Raw genomic sequence first — 13,091 nt, forward strand, 5'->3', positions numbered from 1 at the left:
CACGTGGTGGTATTTTATTATTTAAGACCTTTGATATTTGGGTGAACGAATGTACAAATAGCTTTTTCAATCGTGCAAGACATCTGAAATCAAAATTATAATGTGCTGAGCACATTGTGTCTACTTGATTGTAAGACTATTCTTGAGTACATTACTTTGAAAAATGATGTTAGTAAGGAAAATGGACTGTAATTATTTAAAATTTTCTTATCACCTTTCTTATAAAGGTGTCCAACAGTGGTGTATTTTCAACTGTGTATAAAAATTCTTTGTGCCAGCTGTGCATTACATATATCACTAAGGACATTAGTTCTTATGTTGGAACAACTCTCCAGAATTCTATCTCAAATTCCGTGATCAGCATATCCCATATGAGCTTTTATTTTTATATATTTTTTTTACAAAGTTTGTAATTCTGTTAAATTTAGTGAAGTGTTAGGGCTACCTCTAATAGCTTAAAAATGTTGTTGAATGACATTTTTAATATAGTCTGTTGCTTCTTCAACTGAACCATTAATGCTGTTTTAGCAGCTACATTTCGATAGTGATTATGAATAATACTAACAACTTTTGAATTATATCATTTAGTTTAACTGTGATGGTATCTTGTGCACTGACTGCCTGTCCTGTCTCCCATGTCATAAAGTCTCATATAGTTTTAAGCTCACTATCCGCAGTACTCATTTCTGTCGGGACGTGCAGAAGCTCGAGCGATGTGGAGACGTTTGCGGTGTTGGCGCTGGGCGGAGCACTGAGCGGCGCGCTCGCCTTGTGTTGCAGGAGCAGAAGCGCAAACTCTTCCACACTTCGGTGTACGAGTCGGAGGTGCAGCTGAAGAAGCTCTACATCCAGACGTGCCGACGGCTTCCTGCGCACGGCTGCAAGGTCTACCAGGTCAAGGAGCTGCTGCGGGGGAAGACCAAAAAGAAGGTGCGTACACGCTCTCTGCTCTCATAATGCTTACCTCTAAAGAGCATAGCTTACAGAAGCGCAGTCCTCCGCGGCCGCTGTGTTTCATTAACATCTGGAGTCACGCTTGCGTCTTCCGCTGTAGCTATTGTTTATTTTCCACATTTGGGCAAGTTCGGCTGCTATACCATTGTCAAGCGCCAGTTGACGTACGGTACACCAAGGACAGTACACCAAGCACAGCATATTCTTTCATTTACTGGTTTATTTAATCTGCCAAGATCAGGGGCATATGGCCCCCTCTTTTACAGTCAAACATTTTACGTATTTTACATCACATACAGTTCCTGGCTAGAAAGAAGAAGCGTCCAGGAGACATGGTCGGATGTCAGTGTAACATCATACATACACTATGTGATCAAAAGTATCAGGACACCCCCAAAAACATACGTTTTTCATATTAGGTGCATTGCGCTGAGACCTACTGCCAGGTACTCCATATCAGCGACCTGAGTAGTCCTTAGACATCGTGAGAGAGCAGAACGGGGCGCTCCGGGGAACCCACGGACTTCGAACGTGGTCAGGTGATTGGATGTCACTTGTGTCATAAGCCTGTATGCGAGACTTCCACACTGCAAAATATTCCTAGGCAACTGTTTCCGATGTGATAGTGAAGTGGAAACTTGAAGGGACACGTGCAGCACAAAAGCGTACGCGTCGACCTCGTCTCTTGATTGACAGAGACCGCCGACAGTTGAAGAGGGTCGTAATGTGTAATAGCCAGACATCTATCCACACCAACACACAGGAATTCCTTACTGCATCAGGATCCACTGCAAGTATTATGACAGTTAGGCAGGAGGTGAGAAAACTTGGATTTCATGGCCGAGCGGCTGCTCATAAGCCACACATCATGCCGGGAAATGCCAAACGACGCCTCGCTTGGTGTAAGCAGCGTAAACATTGGACGATTGAACAGTGGAAACACGTTGTGTGGAGTGACAAATCGCGGTACACAATGTGGCGATCCGGTGGCAGGGTGTGGGTATGGCGAATGCCTGGTGAACATCATGTGCCAGCTTGGGTAGTGCCGACAGTAAAATTCGGAGGCGGTGGTGTTATGGTGTGGTCGTGTTTTTCATGGAGGGGACTTGCACCCCTTGTTGGTTTTGTGGTACTATCAAAGCACAGGCCTACATTGATGTTTTAATCACCTTCTTGCTTCCCACTGTTGAAGAGCAGTTCAGGGATGGCGATTGCATCTTTCAACAAGATCGAGCACCTGTTTATAATGCACGGCCTGTGGCGAAATGGTTAAACGACAACATCTCTGTAATGGAGTGGCCTACACAGAGTCCTGACCTGAATCCTATAGAGCACCTTTGGGATGTTTCGGAACGCCAACTTTGTGCCAGGCCTCACCGACCGGGATCGATACCTCTCCTCAGCGCAGCACTCCGCGAAGAATGGGCTGCCATTTCCCAAGACACCTTCCAGCACATGTTTGAACATATGCCTGCGAGAGTGGAAGCTGGCGTCAAGGCCAAGGTTGGGCCAACACCATATTGAATTCCAGCATTACCGGTTGAGGCCCCACGAACTTGTAAGTCATTTTCAGCAAGGTATCCGGATACTTTTGATCACATAGTGTATGTAAATGATTAGAGTTGCAATTCTTTGTGACAGATAGATATGCTACCACAGCGCCGTAGTGTTCTTCGTGTTTACCGCCTTCAACAAGGCTGGAAGAGTATATCAAGGGTTGAGTTATCACTATGAATGATCGGAGATATCATGTACATTTGTGAGACAGCATAATCAGCGTCTGACAGAATTTGAGTCTCCATTTGGCCAGCTGGTCGAATAGTGCACATCCTCATTTGTGAGGCATTCGGATGTAACAAGAGCCCGATGTTGGACTGTATGGGAACGCAAGGGCAGACGTGCTCGTCATCAAGGCTCCAGTCAATCACCTCTGACGGCCACAAGGGAATCGCCGTATTGTGCACCGAGCACATCGGAACAATCTTCACGTCAGCGCCAGCCGGCCAAGAATAAGTAGCGCACTCTCTGCCACATTCTGTCTCATCCCGCACCATTGCTCGGAGACCAGAAACAGCCGGTCTAGAGGAGTGACGTACCATCCATAGGCTGCCATCGACACCACAACACAAACGTCTGCGTTTCCAGTGGTGTCGTGACCAGGAAGCATTCTTCACCACTGATGAATGAGCTCGCACTGAGTTCAGGAATGAATTGCGGTTCTGCATACCCAGGATGATCATCTCCGTCCGATGTTTCCAGTGTCTGAGGCAGCAATGCAGTGTTACTCCTGGAGTCATGGTATTGGGATCCATTGGTTAGGACTTCAGGTCAAGGCTGGAGTGATTGAAGAAACTCTGGTACGTCATGCGCATCCTGGGTCCTCATCTGTTACCACTGCTGTGGTAGAGTCCCCTTGTCAGTTTTCAACAGGACAATTCTCGTCAGCACATAGAACATGTCCGTATAAACTGTCTGCGTTATGTTGATGTACTCCCGTCGCCGGCAAGACACCCCAGATCTGTCTGACAGAAAATACGTGGGAGCATCTCGGGAGTCAATTCCGTTCCAGTGTCTGTGTTCAGGATAAGGACGATCGATTTACAACAGTTGTGGATTAGCTTGCCTCAGGAGACGATACTACGGCTCTATCACACACTTCCAGACCGAATCAGTGCATGCGTCCAGGACAGAGAAGGGCAATGACACACTGATAGGTGGTCTCATAGTGCATAGTTCTTTGTAAGTGTGTTAAATTTGACTCGTTATTGTAATCACTGAAATAACATCACAAACCATCTCGACCCATGAAGTTAAACTCCGTTTCCTTCCCCCCTTCTGGGTGCTTCACTTTTGTATCAAGCAATGAGTTTAACACATTAAGTCGTTACTTAAGTAACCAGACGTTTGAATCTGTTTTATACATTGGAATTCTACTCTCTAAAGTATTGGGGAGCGTGTGGGAGAGTTTACTGGTTTCCTACTTTTGCTATTATGAAATTGCAGCTTCTGGTTCAATGTTAAGCGATATATGGTTTACATGAGAGCTTTATTTAACCTGCCATGATTAGGATCATCAGTCCATCGATTACCCCTAAGCAGGCATTCTACGTATTATATACACTGAGGTATTTATATACACTGAGGTGACACAGTCAAAAGACAACGATATGAAGTTTTACAGATTGTGGTAGTATCGCGTGCACAAGGTATAAAAGGCCAGAGCATTGGCGGAACCGTCATTTGTACTTAGGTGATTCAATTGAAAAGGTTTCCGACGTAATTGCGACGGGAATTAACAGACTTCGAAGGCAGAATGATAGTTGGAGTTAGACGAATGGGACATTCAGTTTGAAACTTGTTAGGAAATTCAAAATTCCGAGATCTACAGTGTCAGGAGTGTGCCGAGAATACCAAATTTCAGGCAATTCCTCTCCACACGGACATCGCAGTGGCCGACAGCCTTCAGTTAACGAGCGAGAGCAGAGGCTTTTGCGCAGAGTTGTTAGTGCTAAGTGACAATTTCTACGCTAGATTTGAGACAAAACATGAAAATTCTGGAGGGAATTATTATGGGACTATTTGTTGAAGGTTTCAGCTCAGAATAATAGTTTTCTATATTTCGAGCAGCACATGACTATATCATGAAAAGGACATAAAATAGAACATATAAAACATGAAATACTATGTATCGAAGGAGATTATAAGCGGTTAATATGCCAAGAACCTAGCAGACCACAGTGGGCTCTTGTACACACGAAAGAAGGAGAGAAACGGAAAGAGAGATATGCAGAAAGACAGAGAGTAATATTAGGACGCAGCGTTTGTGTTTACTTCCAGGACGAGTGAGAGATAATTAGGCAGGAGCCTCAGGCAAAACTATCATAAATGCCTGGGCTGGAGGCACAGTCATTTGTTCGCGAAAGTTTCGTGCCAGCGTACGTAGAAACTGCGCTGTACACTTGTGAAAGAATTCGTATAGAATGAGGCTCAACAGTGAAACATATTTCTTTGTGAAGGAAAACGTTACGAAATTAATATTACCAAATCTTATAGAAATAGTAAAGACGGATAAAAATAGAAGTAATATTTCCTATCACACTGCAAGAAATTGGTTATTGATTTCCTTGACACTGGTCATGAACTCATATAGAACGCAGCCATGACCAGAACTCCAAGCCGGCCGTGGTAGACGAGCGGTTCTAGGCGCTTCAGTCTGGAACCACGCGACCGCTACGGTCGCAGGTTCGAATCCTGCCTCCGGCATGGATGTGTGTGATGTCCTTAGGTTAGTTAGGTTTAAGTAGTTCTAAGTTCTAGGGGGCTGATGACCTCAGAAGTTAAGTCCCATAGTGCTCAGAGCCATTTGAACCAGAACTCCAAACAAAAGTTGACGCTCTACTCCAAACAAAAGTTGTCGCTCTCTTCTTTCAGGCTTTTATACTCGACAGAAAGGTGAGATATAGCTATGAAGAATCTCTGCACGTATACTCTGCTTATTTGATCGTCCGCCTGGATAGCCAAGCGCGTTAAAGCGCCCGCTTCCGGGGACACGGGAAGGCGCGCTGGCCCCGGATCGAATACCCCCGGTATGCTCTCGAGACTACATGTAGTTTTTACGGATTTTCCAAACCCCACTAGGTGAATATCGGACTGGTACGCACTTCCAGTCTCAGTTACACTATCCGCAAACATTTCAAAGACGTCCTCACACTTTACCGTGAGAATACCAGACTCAGACAGCTGGGATAAAGGAATTCTGTCCCAGATGTGGGGGACGGGAAGAGACACCAAGAGCTTTCGGCTACCTACTACCACAAACAAAACCAAAATAACATGCCGACGCTGTGGAGACAAGGGATAAGACAAAATGACGCTCACCTGAAGATGGTTGACTGGTTGCCAACACTGGTTGGCAAGCAGTCGACGTAAACCGGCTGCAATCCCGAAAGTTCATGGAATAAATTTTACACAGAGAAAATTTCAAGAATAAGAAGGTGAAGAACACTTATTTAATATGAGGTAACTCTTGCACTCTTCTTCTTCCTCTTTAATCAAGCAGCAGAAAGCTCCAACCCAGGTGTTTAGTTTTACCTCTGCTGAATATATTTCACCCCTCCCAACAGTTAAAGAATAATTCGCGTGGACGCATATTCGTAAAGCAGTTTTTGTACTTGATTCCACCATCTGGGTTCTAAAAATCTTTTCACTTAAACCTCAGATTTTCGGTTAGCTTCCTGACATCTTCTGCTCCGACGAATGATATGAAACACCCCATAATTTGAAATGGTTAAACTGTTCGTTGGTGCTGGTTTCGAGGACTGTTTTATTAATGATATTATAACTGATGCTACTATTCCTTTAGGTTTTGATGTTTTATGTTATGATATGTTTCCAATTTTGATAATTCTCGTTTTAAAGTAACTTCCGAAACTGGTAATTTGATCGTCGCCGAAACTGATGGCTGTTACAAATTTATCTGAACCAAATCACCTGTTGAAACGTAAACATGTTTGATCAAGCTCTCCAAAATATGTGATGCATATCCGACATCCTGTTGTTTGGTATTAATATTTCGTTTTTGCAACATCTTGCTTCCCTTTTATATACTTTTTTTCTATGTATCTTATAATAGTTATACAAAATTCAATGGGAAGCTTCTTACGTGCTATCCGACGTTCGTTTTCTGTTATTTTGGCAAATACCTCTACGTACTCTAAACAAAAATGCGTTCTTGTTGTTGTTGTTGAACGCGTATGTTTTTCCAGGGATTTGTGTTAGAAAAAAAGATTATTCTGGCAAAATGTATACCTTAGAATGCCCCTCCGTTCTTCATGGGTTATCATTCTGATTATGTGGGTCTTTCTGCGCATTATAATCTTGACGAATAGTTTTCATTATTTATTGAGTAGGCTTACATCTCTTTACGGAAGAGCATAGAAGTGCTCTATGGGTGTAGCACCACATTTCAAAAATTCATATCCTCTTGTCTCCTCTATTTATAATTCACGTTTCACCCCTGTAGAAGACTGCACTCCAGCCAAGTATCTTCAGAAAATATTTCCTAACACCTAAATTTATATTCGGTGTTAATAAATTTCTCTTTCTTAGAAATGATTTACCTGCAGTTGCCAGTCTGCATCGTCTGATTTAATTCGAATACATTTCATTATTCTTGTTTTGCTTTTTTGATGTTCATCTTGTAATCTCTTTGCAATACGCCATCAACGCCATACAACTGCTCTTCCAAGACTTTTGCCGTCTCTGGCAGAATTATGTATTTATCGGAAAATCACAAAGATTTAATTTCCTCTCCCTGAATATTAACTTCCTTTCCAAATTTCATGTTGGTTTCCTCTATTGCTTGCTGCAAGTGCAGATTGAACAGCATCGGCGATAGGCTACAACCCTGTCTCGCTCATTTCTCAACGATGTCGCTTCCATGTCATACAATGGCAGTCCGGTTTCTGTACAAGCTATGTTTAGCCATGCTAACGACAGAATTTTAAATAGAGCATGCCAGTCAACATTGCCAAAAGCTTTCAAATGGTTTCTCTAAATCGATAAATGCTATAAACGTAGATTTGTCTTTTTTCGACTTATCTTCTAAGTCCTGTGGTAAGTATTGCCTCTTGTATTTCTACATTTATCTTGAAACCAAACCGATCCTCTTCGAGGTTTATCCGTGATCCTCTAAATAATTCATTTCAGTATTTTGCAAGTATGACTTACTAAGCTGTTGATACGTTACTATTCAAACTTTTAGGAATTTTGAGTTGGTACCTTCTTCTAGAGTCCTGACAGTATTTCGCTTGTTTCATTTATCTTGCGTACCAGTTGGAATAGTTTTCAAAGGATCTCAATATTTCTGAGGGAATGCCGCCTACTCCGGGAACCTTATTCTGACTTTTGGAGCTCGTCAAATGCTTCTCGCACCAACGTGTATTTAACATGAACCTGGACAATAAAGTCAGTTTACGGAAAATCTTAAAGGAGTGGATTTTGTATCCTAATTCATCTCTCTCTAGTGAGAAACATTACTCTTCCTTGACTGGAGTGTGTGAATCTGGCAATTAGTGCGAGAGATCGGTCCCATTGCCCTACTTTTCGGGTATGCCACGACAACGGAGCAGGCAGACAGCGAACTGATGTCCCGAGCAAACACTGGAAACACAGCTGCTGCGTCCTCTGACAGCAGGTAATCCAGAGGATCGATGCCACCAAATTAACACCGAGCCGGCGGCTCTCTGGAGTATTACCTGCCGCTGGGCCGTGTCCCATGCACGCACACCGCACTGGGCTCCTAGAATTGCCATAAAATTATGTAACGCACGTTCCGTTGGTCACTGTTGCTTACAACATCTTTAAGTCATCTTACTGCCCTCGCGAACAATGTACAAGGTTGTTCAAGGAAACTAGGCACAAATTTGTACCAGGGGACTTCAAATATTAAGGTACGCATTATTGTGGCTGGCTAAATAACTTATTGAATGCTGTACTACGTTTCAGAGTGATACGGATACATGACACTGTTTTTCAACATGGCCATCTACTCTGTAAACAACGGTATGTACCAATCGTTTAATTCCTCGGCGACAGAAATCCGCTGGTTGGTCACGGATCCACTCGAGAACCGCCGTGTGGACGTCGTCATCCTTGGAAAATCTCTTTCGCCGAAGATGTTCTTTGAGCTTGCCGTAAAGATGCACGGCTCAGTCGTAATAACGAGAACACAGCATGTTTTCGATGTCAACGCACAGTAACCATACACAGATGGCAAGTGTTAGCACTAGCAGTGAAGTATATACACTGAAGCACCAAGGAAAACTGGTGTAGGCATGCGTATTCAAATACAGAGATATGTGAGCAGGCAGAATATGGCGCTGCGGTAGCCAGCGCCTACTATACATAAAACAACAAGTGTCTGGTGCAGTTTTTAGACCGGTTACTGCTGCTACAATGGTAGCTTATCAAAATTTAAGTGAGTTTGAACGTGGTGTTATAGTCGGCGCACGAGCGATGGGATACAGCATCTCCCTAGGTAGCGATGGCGTGGAGATTTTCCGGTACGACCATTTCATGAGTGTACCTTGAATATCAGGAATCCGGTAAAACATAAAATATCCGACATCGCTGTGGCCGGAAAAAGATCCTGGAATACCGGGGCCAACGACGACTGAAGAGAATCGTTCAGCGTGACAGAAGTGCAACCCTTCCGCAAATTGCTGTGGATTTCAATGCTGGGCCTTCAACAAGTGTCAGCGTGCGAACCATTCTACGAAACATCATCGATATGAACTTTCGGAGGCGAAGGCCCACTCGTGTACCCTTGATGACTGCACGACACAAAGCTTTACACCTCGCATGGGACCTTTAACACCGATATTGGACCGTTGATGGCTGGAAACACGACGCCTGGTCGGACGAGTCTCGTCTGTATCGAGAGAATGGAAGTGTACGGGTATGGAGACAACCTCATGAGTCCATGACAGCAGTGGCCTGTTCAGGCTGGTGGAAGGTCTGTAGTGTCTGTAGTGGTGTTGGACGTGTGCAGTTGGAGTGATATGGGACCCCTGATACGTCTAGGTACGACTCTGACAGGTGACACGTATTTAAGCATCCTGCCTCATCACCTGCATCCATTCGTGTTCATTGTGAGTTCCGACGGACTTGGTCAATTCCAGCAGGACAATGCAACACCACACACATCCATAATTGCTACACAGTGGCTCCAGGAACGCTCTTCTGCGTTTAAACACTTCCCCTGGCCACTAATTTACCTAGACATGAACATTATTGAACATATCTGAGATGCCTTGGTACGTGCTGTTCAGAGGAGATCTCCACCTCCTCGTACTCTTGCGGATTTACGGAGAGCCTTTCAGGATTCATGGTGTCAGTTCCCTCCAGCACTACTTCAGACATTAGTCGAGTCCATGCGACGTCGTATAGCTGCACTACCGCGTGATCGCGGGGGCCCTACACGATATTAGGCAAGTGTACCAGTTTCTTTGGCTCTTCAGTGTATTTAGTGTGTCGGAGGGACACGGAAAACAGTGCAGTCGTTGTCGTAATGCGGAAAAGGAGCGATTTATCTGACGTCCAGAGAGGCATGATCATTGCCTTCTGGACCAAAGGTAGAAGCATTTCCGAAACAGCAGTTTGTGGACTGTTCGTGTGCCGCAGTTGTTAAAACAAACCGACATGGCAAAACGGCGCTATCCAAAACCGGCGCCGAGGCAGCTGTGTTGAACCATGAGCCATAGGTGACAGGTGTAAACGACGGCTGCGGCTGTGTCCACGGGCGAATAGACGTGCAACTATTGAGCATCTGACAACCCAGGTGAACCAAGGAGCTACCAGCAGCGTCTTCTCAGCGAAGGTTGCTGCGTACGGGACTCCGCAGCAGGCGCCTGGTTCATGCACCCAAGATGACTGCTGTTCAGCTGCGACGAAGATTGGAATTTGCAGGCCAATACTGTAACTGGACGTTCACTGAGTAGTGAAAGGTGGCCTTTACAGATGAGCCACGTTTTATGCTCCTTCGGACAAATGGTTGTTGGCGTGTACAGTTTGAAAAGTGTGGAAGCAAACATCCTGCAAGAATCGTCGGAAGGGTCCAGGCCGGAGGAGAGAGTATCATAGTCTGGGGAATATTTTAGTGGCATTTCTTGGGTGATGGATCAACACAAGTATGTATGTATCGTTGGGGACCGTGCCCACCCGTACATGCACTGCATCGTGCCGTACGGCTCGCAGTGTACGTGCGTGGTTCGCAGAGCACCAGGATGAGTTCACGATACTCCCCTGGCCTCCAAACTCCCCGGATTCAAACCTAATCGAAAATATGTGAGATCACCCCGGTCGGGTTGTTCGCGCCGTGCATCCTCAACCGAGGAACCGACCGCAGCTGGCCACGGCGCTGAAGCCAGCATGGCTCCATAGTCCATACCCTTGTGGGCACCTTCCAGAACCTCACTGACTCTGTTCCTGCACGTCTGCAACAGTCCGCGCTGCAAGAAGTGATAATTCACTCTTTCGACTCTTCAATAAGACTTGACAGTGTAGACATTGCATGTCACATGGCCTGGACTGGATGGCGGATGCTACTGAACCTTCCATAGAAAACGTTGAAGCAGAGACTGCATAAGCACCCCGTGCGTTCTGATGCATTGTCGTGTAGGAGTACAATAACTAACTAACTCCGTCCGAACAGGACTCGGAAGACCGAAAGGTACTGACCGACCGCCGTGTCATCCTCAGACCATAGGCATCACTGGATGCGAATATGGAGGGGCGTATACCGCTCTCCTGGCCGTTGTCAGTTTTCGTGAAGGCAATATTTTTAATGAGCTAACTGAATTTAAGAACAGAAAATTCTGAAAAAAGCTTAAGACAGCTGTAATCCAATAGATTTAAGTTGTATCAGTGTGAAACAACTGTCAGTATCGCGAATATCGCTGTAAACTGGCGATAGTCGATACTTATCGACGCACAGTAAGTCCACAACATCATATTATACTTATTATATACTATATTATACTTAGTATAAACAGTTTACATCTATGTGTCAATTTTGTGCAGTGAATTACGTCCAGTTCAGTGTCAGACTAAGCAGTGCAATAGTGTGAATTTATGACCACATTATGACCAACATCTATTATCGATATAAACAAGTCCAGGCGATAGCAGCGTCTCCTGGCGAAGAATAACTTCTAGGCAGACACACACACGGCGCATGTAATATCAGTGTGAGTGCTGTCCGTGTGTAGAATGGGGAAGGCGCGCGATCAGTTTGTTTGAGCAGGGCCAGTTTGTGACGGCCCGGAGGCTCGGTACAATCATTTCGGAAACTGCTCGACTTGCCGGGAGTTCGAGGAGTGCTGTGGTGAGTGTCTTCAACAGGTGGCGAAACAAAGGTGAAACCACGTTCACACCTCGTTGAATTGGGCGGCCACCCCTCATCACAGATGTCGGACGTCGTAGGCTGGGCAGACAGGTAAAATAGGACAGGCGGCGAACTGTGGCGAAACTAACATCGGACTTTAAATCTGGGCAGAGTAAAAGTGTAACTGAACACGCAAGCCACCGAATGCTCCTAACGATGGGCCTCCGCAGCCGACAGCCCATGTATGTGCCGATGTTAACACCTCGACATCGACAACTACGACTTCAATGGGTCCTTGACCATCGGCACTGGACGTTACTGCAGTGGCACACTATTGCATCGTCTGATGTACCCCGATACCTTCTTCGTCAGTCCTACAGCAGGCCACGAATCCTTTGCCTTCGGGGGAACAGCTACGTAACACCGGTACTGCGGGACGGAGGCAAACTGGCTGCGGCTCCGTTATGCCCTGTGGAACATTCACATGGGCATCCATGGTTCCGGTGGAGCTCGTGCAAAGCCCCATGATGGCCAACGAGTATCGTATGCTGCTTTCAGAAAAGTACACCCCTTAATGACGATCATGTTTCCCGACGGTAGTGGCATTTTTCCACAAGATAAAGCGCCATGTCACAAGGCCAGCAGTGTCATGGGAGTGGTTCAAGGAACACAATGGCGAGCCAATTGATGTACTTGAACCCGTTCGAACGCATCTGGTATTTAATTGAACGTGGGGTCAGAGCTCATCGTTCCCGCTCCCTGGAATTTATGGGAACTAGGTGACTTGTGTGTGCAGATGTGGTGACGATTCCCTCCAGCGACCTACCAAGGCCTCATTGCTTGCATGCCACGACGCATCGTCACTGTTATGCGTCCCAGAGAGACACATAAAGGCTATTAGCTAGTTGGCTATAATGTTCTGGCTGATCAGTGAATGAAAAGTGTATCACACGATTACCGCACCATAAGAGCTGATGCGAAACTACGTGCTTCCCACACAAGCTGTGGCATCAGTCACAACAGAAAACGAAGCACAACTCCACGTCAGCAGAAGACACCACTGCGCATCCGTTTGTAAGTACCCACTGCCTCCCCTCCGTCCAAATACCACAATATGCATTCCAGTAGCAAGGAGTGAACAAAACAGTATTGTGTATTAATTTAGATTGTTGTTGTTGTGGTCTTCAGTCCTGAGACTGGTTTGATGCAGCTCTCCATGCTACTCTATCCTGTGCAAGCTTTTTCATCTCCC

The 13,091-nt window shown here is 45.4% G+C and overlaps 1 protein-coding gene across 1 annotated transcript in view; it reads left to right on the forward strand.

The window, feature by feature from the left end:
* LOC126455985 (1-phosphatidylinositol 4,5-bisphosphate phosphodiesterase epsilon-1-like) overlaps positions 1 to 13,091 on the forward strand; it is a 464,968-nt gene that overhangs the window by 149,260 nt on the left and 302,617 nt on the right. The window contains exon 2 of the mRNA XM_050091742.1: positions 781 to 930. Within this exon, the coding sequence (XP_049947699.1) occupies positions 781 to 930 (150 nt within the window). The remainder of the gene's footprint in view (positions 1 to 780; positions 931 to 13,091) is intronic.

The sequence above is a fragment of the Schistocerca serialis genome, chromosome 2 (assembly GCF_023864345.2).
Source record: "Schistocerca serialis cubense isolate TAMUIC-IGC-003099 chromosome 2, iqSchSeri2.2, whole genome shotgun sequence".
Lineage (NCBI taxonomy): Eukaryota > Metazoa > Arthropoda > Insecta > Orthoptera > Acrididae > Schistocerca > Schistocerca serialis.